We start from the raw sequence: 7,211 nt of genomic DNA on the forward strand, positions 1-7,211 counted from the left end.
CACATACTTCACCTATCGTGCTGAGCTCCCTGCTCAATGCGCCCCTTACTTTTCAGAGCACCTTGGTTTGGTGCACCCTGGGCCCCCACCAAGGCATGGCTCTGCATATGCATTTGCAAAGAAATACTGGCTGTGCACTGCTGGTATTTTACTTATGCCAGCAGCGGCTACAAAACGTTGAGTACTGTGCTGGTAAAATACCAGCCGGGTGGCTATTTCCCCTGGATAGAATATATGGTTTCTTGTTATTGTAAAAAAAAAAGCCATAACAAACACAAATATTATATTCTGACGTTTGAGAAAAACAGAATATTTAATGTGTGTTGTAATCAACACTTTTAGCCGTGCTTGTCCCTTTAAACACCTTACTCAAACCCCCTCCCCCATACGTGGGAAAGCTTGAAATATTTAATTATACATTCTTTTGAACATTAAGCGTTTTATTCACATGTTAAAAGTAATCCAAGGCACATGATGGCATCCTATCTATTTGGAATTTTAAAAATGTGTATGAGAATAGGACCAAGTAGACATTTTAAACTAATACGTTTGGGAAAATATTTTCTGCATACATGTCCAGTAGCGATAATTTACTAGAGTTTAATCTACCTTTCTCTCCATTATTTTGGTTTATTTTCCAATGTTCTTCACAAATTGCATCCATTTGTAATGTAATACGAGTTTGTTGAAGATTAAGCTTTTTATTTCAATTGTGAATCCTAGATACTTTAGTGATAAAAGGAACTTGTGGCAAAGGATCACTGTTGGGAGTTTGCATTTGAGATTGAATTGGCATAGTTACCAACGTTTAAAAACGCTGCCTAACCCACATAATTAGCATATTATGGTGCAGATTATAGATCCTTGGTATATGGTAAATACACTGGCAGCACAGCATCTTGAAGGACACTATTATTTAAAAAAGCATGTGAATCATTCTAATCCCTTTAAGCCCAAATAACAGTAGAAACATTTACACTTAAACTGCCCTTACAAATGCCTGCCCATACACATATACTTATACAGGCACATTCATGCTCGGACTTACACACAAACATTCTCACACTCGCCCTAACATACACACACTTTCATCACGCCTATAATAAAGTGCTCCTATTTTTTTCTTTCAAAATTATGACTTTTTTAATTTAATAAGTACAGTATTTGTACTTTACTTTGTCTGTGCACTAGAGATAGTGCCGACCTCCATTTGGTAAATTTGTATTGTCTGTTATGCTTATGTCAACAGTAACATTAAGTTACAAAACTACAGTGCACTATATAGTAATCGCTGTATTGTGTAGTATAGTGTCCTCTAGTGTTTCTTTTTATCATTTCTGCAGCAGGTTTTTTTTTTTTTTTTTACTTTTTTCTTTCTTTGTAGATCCATTGGATCTCTCTTGTAACTATAGGGTACCTCCTGGTGATGTCATTACTGGGTCCCTTTAAATATTAATTCGTTTATTTTTTTAATTTTTAACTATGTGTGTGCAGGGCAGTGTCATATTCTTCCTATGTTGACAGGCCAAAAGTGGTGGCAGCCCTTGGGCGCTGTTGGGACCAGAATCCCAGTGCCCTTATTTTCTTTCCCTGTTGTCCCTCTAGGAATGTTTTCTGGATGTGAGTGCATCGCAGTGTTCTACAGGAGTAAGAGTCACAATAATGTTTTGATAAAACAAGAAGGCAAAGAACAAATAGGTCTTGATAAATGAAGTTGTGTAAACACACACTAATTCTGTGAAAACATTATCCTACCTAAAATGGAAAAATAGTTGGCACTAAAAGTATTCTTGCCTGTGGTGCCATTTAGTTCAGGATCAGCATCATCTTCCCCTTCTTACTGTGATCTCACGGTGTGCTTTGCAGCCCTGCTTTCCTGATAACAGCATGTGTGATCAGTAGCAGAGGGATCATCAGAGACTCCAGCAGGGTTTGCACAGGCCCTAAAAATGTCTCTATTTTGCTGTTCAATGTTGTCACAGCTGACAACATTCGCAGAAAGTGAATGCCAGAATATCAGATAGCCGGATCCTTTTTGTATCTGCAGGGATATCTCCCCGAGCCTCTACTTTCTTAAGGTAACTTCTTTTGCAATGTAGTATTACCAAATCGGGAGGAAGAGGGTGGGACTGGCCCCTCAAGCGGGCACGACTGGTCCCAAAAATGGGCATGGAGCATTGCCACCAACCTGCCTTACGTGCAACACTAGTGTCACGGTGGAGCATGTGGGAGCGGCAAATATTGCTTTTTGTATCTCCTGGGACCAGTCAGGGAAGATCAGAGACTGGTCAATGCTTTGATTACCCAGGGAAGTGCCCCCAAAAATGTCCTGTGAAGACTGGCACTGCTGGGAGGTATACTATTGTATCCTGTGTCCTGAAGGGGCTTAATAATATCAAACTATAAGCAATCTGGAAATTCTGGTAAAATGTAACTTATGAATTAAAAAACTATTAGATAACCTGAAAATGAAGAAGGGACAAACGTAAAGGCATTATAATTATTTGGGGAGGGGGGATCTTTACCACATGACACATATACAGTTCCCCTAATTATCCCTGTATTGTTGTCGCACACAATAGCATAACAAAAAAAGCAATTGATTCTGCCATAAAAGCATAAGCAAAGCATTTTACCTTAGTTTCCCTTAAAAGGTTCTTGAAGCCTATGTGTTTTGCATCATTCCGCTGTATTGTTTTGCTGCTTGATTCTTCACCTGACATGGAGTAAACTTTACAAAAGTCAATATATTGCATTGAGAGTGCCGGTACCCCATAGTTTTCTGTTTCTTCTAGAGTAACTTTGCATTAATGTTTTCTCTTTCCTTCCTCTAGAAATATGTGAATTGGAAGAGATCCTACCTGCTTTTAGCCCTGTCTATATTTGCAGTTTTCAGCAGTCTGGCCTTTGGCTTCCCAGGGTCAGGAGGCCTGTGCACATTGGTTACCTCGTTTCTCGCGGGCATCGCATGGTCTACTGAGAAGGTGATTGTGACATCTCACTGGTGGTTTGTTTCTATTACCGTATTTATCGGCGTATAACACGCACTGGTGTATAACACGCACCCCCATTTTAACAAGGAAATTTGAGTAAGAAAAAATAAATTTAAACTTGGAAGCTATGAACTTAATGTTGGAATAATGTTTGTAACATTATAACATTTATTATAATGTAATAAAAGAAATAAAGAATAAAGAAAAAGCACAAAAAAACTTCATCAGAATCACTGCTATCTGGGAAACCACACACACTGAGACACACACACACTGAGACACACACACACTAAGACACACACACACACTAAGACACACACACACTAAGACACACACACACACTAAGACACACACACTCAGACACACATGCAGCCAGACACACACTTAGACACACACACACACAAACACACTCAGAGACACACACTCAGAGACACACAAACACACTCAGAGACACACAAACACACTCAGACACACACACATTAAACTTATATATTACTCCCTACCGTTTGGGAGATCTGGTATGGGTCCTCTTTATCTTCCAGCATTTTACTTTTTGTGCTGATGCCGGGGCCGGAGTGACGTCATCACCCGGCTCCCGGCATCAGAGAGGGCGCGCGAGAGAGCTGTGCAGGGGAAGATTGTGGAGCTCTAGGATTTATCGGCGTATAACACGCAGGTAGGGTTTCAACTTCATATTTTAGTTTAAAAAAGTGCGTGTTATACGCCGATAAATACGGTATATAGAACATAGGGGGAACTGGACAATCTGAAACCTTCAGTTAAACCCCAAATCACAAAAGTACAGTAATAGTCAATGAATTAATTTCAATGTCTTTTCAGTTTTATTAAAATAAATGTTTCTGATTTGATTGACTAATCAGACGTAGCTTTGTAGCCCCATTAATAATTTACTTTTGTTTACAGGAAGCTGTTGAACGTATAGTTGCAGTCGGCTGGTATATCTTTCAGCCTCTACTATTTGGTTTGATTGGCTCTGAAATATCTGTTGCATCTCTAAACCCGCAGACAGTTGGTAAGTTGTGGCAGGGGTATGCTTGGGATTACCAGTGTTTGTATTTCCTATGGGCATACTCAAGACCTTAAGCAGCAACAGGATGTAAAAGTCAGAAACCAGACCCATTTTTCTTTTTTTTTTTTTTTACTGGTAAATAGACATCTAGTAAACACACCCCCCCACAAATTGGATGATAACATATATTAATTCTAATTCTAAAACAAAGTGTTGAGCAGTGAAATACTAATTGTCCGTGTGTGTTTCCAGACAGACATCATATATATTTACAAAGATGTGTTTAGTACCTAAGGGACCCACATACATTACAAAACATATATTTCATACATTCATATACCCATATCTACATGGGTACAATGGCAAACATTGGTGAACACATCATTATATGGGGAGTGCATCCCCTGGCCAGATGGCACAATAACAGTGTGGCCAAAATACATTATTTGTCAGGCAACATATAATATACATTATGAGAATACTGTCTGACATTCATTCACCAAAAGGAACTGAATAGAGAAGATGCTGAGAAAGGATCCAGTCATAATTTTAATGCTGTTTCAAAATCCCTATTATACTAGACCCCTTGTGGCTATAATGAGTAATTGCAAGGGAAAACATAAAAAGTACCCCAAAACCTTTAAATCTGAGCAAACCATGCTTTGCCTCTTTTGTCAACACAGCCCCCTGTTAAATTCATATATATTACAAATTATATTTTAGTCTGTGTTCTTTTTGTGGCTGTGGATCAGAGGCATTAACATCTCCATGACTCACTTTATCTATGATGGCCAGAAACAAACAGGACCAAAGTTTCCATAACTTACACTAAGCTGCTATATGGAGCATCGGCTATTTTAGGGAAGGTATGAAAAGCAGGCATGTTAGGCTGATTCTCAGCTTGGAGCCAGGTAGGGCAGTGCTCCATGCACTATATATTTATTATTATTTCATGTATTTGTATTCTTAGGGACTGGGAATTTTAGTAGAGCTGTGAAACCCAGAAATGTGAATATTTATCTGTAACTGCATTAGTGTATTTTGTATCTTGTCTGCCAAATCTCAGCAGTGTGTACTTGGCGAATACTAGCAAAAGGTGTCATTGGTCTGGAGCCTTACTCAATTGTTATGTTTAGTTTCAATAAATGCTGATTCCGTTTCATATTAAATTTTTTTTTTTTGTCCCAGGGCTCTGTGTTGCTACGCTTGCAGTTGCCTTAGTAATTCGAATATTGTCTACGTACGTGATGGTGTCCTGCGCTGGATTTAATTTCAAGGAAAAAATATTTATCTCTCTGGCTTGGATCCCTAAAGCTACTGTCCAGGTACTTTAAAAACCTGTAATAAAGCGTGCTAGATTTTAAATGGAAAAAAAAATTGAACATTTTGAAACACTTTGTCTGTTCTCAAGCCCAACTGAGAACACATTATTAGCAAGTCAATGTAAGTGTGTCTATATGTACCTTTTTCCAAAAAGCTTTGAGCTTTAAAAGAGGTTCATGACTACCATGGCTTTAGAAGTTAAAAAGGGGCATACTCTCCTTGATAAATCCCAAATGTTCTTGGGCTGCAGGAATGATGGAATTTACTATTATCAAGTCCTTTTTGGCATAATTCTGTTAGGCTTCTGTGATACCACGTTACCATCTCACTTTCTTTAAAGTAGCCTGTTATGAGCTAGCACTTAAATCCTTTAAGGCCGCTCTGAGAGGGAACGCAGTTCCCATTAGCATTACTCAAAACTTAAAATCATGGAATGACCCACTGGTCAGATATGGACATTAGTTTGCAATTGGCAACTTGGAAAAAAAATGAATCGCGTATGGTTACTACTGTATTCATGGCCGGCCATACTGTTTTTTCTGTGCAAACTATGTTTCCAGCCGCCCACTGCAGAATCCAGTTGCTTCATAATATCATTCAGCCTCATGGCATCACCCCTACCAGCTCAGCCACTCAAACAGCTGCCTACTTTTCTTTAATGGTAAGGAATGTCCTGACTGTACATCCACATCACGCTACCCACTGACCAAATGAGGGCACGTCTTTATATGTTTAAATAAGGAAACATTATGTTCTGTATAAGATTTTAAAGTTTACAATCCTAAAGACTAGTTAAGAAGAGTATGTGATCAATGTCTTTTTGTTTTAAACAGGCTGCTATAGGATCTGTGGCCCTGGACACAGCACGGGGCAAACAAAATGTACAATATGAAGGCTATGGGATGGACGTGCTCACCGTAGCATTTCTCTCGATTCTAATCACTGCTCCGATAGGCGCAGTTATAATTGGCCTTACAGGACCCAAGATGCTCCAGAAAGCTAATGAGAGCAGCAGAGAAGAGGCAGCCAGAGAAGGAGAATCTGGCATAGTGTGAGAGTGTCTATCCATGCTGGCTATGGAGGGTTTCTCTTATAATATCAATACACTGTTATTGGAGACTACGGATATAAATAGAAGAGAGACATTTTCATTGTAAAGATGCATTTCTATAAGGAATATTTGCCGAAGGACAAATTGAGAATTTGGTTTAAATGACAGAGATCATCCTTGGACACAAAATATGAAGTTATATTCAATTGTAACAAGTTTGTTTGTAGACATCACAAGGTTTTAGACAAAGGGAGATATTAAGGAAGTATTTGTCAGCGATCTAACACTAATTAATGTACACACACACGCCAAAATAGAACAATGATTTACTTTGAATGGGGATTTCCCATGTGACTATATATATATATATATATATATATATATATATATATATAAAATACTGAGTGATGTAGAATGACAATAACACAGAAGAAAATATGCTTTTGTTTTGTTTACAGTTATATAGATCTTCCTTTTATCTGCAGGTCTTGAGGCTGCTGTTGTAGGCAGCCATGTGACATTAAGAGCTTTATGGCACAGACAGGCCTTCTACGTGATAAAGGCTAAAGCATTCGATTGTTTAGAAGGCAGTATTGACTTTATATTTGTCAACTGGGATGAGATCAAACATTTACCTAACTAAATAAATCTACGTAATGGTGTTACGATTTACAATAATTTAAATGCTCTTTATTGTATTAGCACATTTGTTGATCCGACATAGAAAAAGATAATTTATCTCTTATTTATATAATGCCAACAAGTGACATAGGTTGGCAGGTCTGGGGGGCTGGTCGCCCCCCTGCTACAAAAC

The 7,211-nt window shown here is 38.4% G+C and overlaps 1 protein-coding gene and 1 long non-coding RNA gene across 3 annotated transcripts in view; both read left to right on the top strand.

Annotated features, from left to right (window-relative positions):
• The window catches only part of SLC9B2 (solute carrier family 9 member B2), a 28,729-nt gene extending 22,171 nt beyond the window's left edge, over positions 1 to 6,558 (top strand). For both annotated transcript variants that reach the window (XM_053461541.1, XM_053461543.1), the window contains exons 9-12: positions 2,835 to 2,984; positions 3,918 to 4,026; positions 5,212 to 5,348; positions 6,180 to 6,558. In XM_053461541.1, coding sequence (XP_053317516.1) covers positions 2,835 to 2,984; positions 3,918 to 4,026; positions 5,212 to 5,348; positions 6,180 to 6,401 — 618 coding nt within the window. In that variant the 3' untranslated portion in view covers positions 6,402 to 6,558. The remainder of the gene's footprint in view (positions 1 to 2,834; positions 2,985 to 3,917; positions 4,027 to 5,211; positions 5,349 to 6,179) is intronic.
• On the top strand, positions 1,435 to 1,761 carry LOC128486898 (uncharacterized). Its single transcript, XR_008353175.1, has 2 exons — positions 1,435 to 1,592; positions 1,636 to 1,761. It is a non-coding gene; the product is annotated as an uncharacterized LOC128486898 (long non-coding RNA).
• Positions 6,559 to 7,211: the final 653 nt, after the last annotated feature.

Source organism: Spea bombifrons, chromosome 1 (genome assembly GCF_027358695.1).
Source record: "Spea bombifrons isolate aSpeBom1 chromosome 1, aSpeBom1.2.pri, whole genome shotgun sequence".
Classification (NCBI taxonomy): domain Eukaryota; kingdom Metazoa; phylum Chordata; class Amphibia; order Anura; family Pelobatidae; genus Spea; species Spea bombifrons.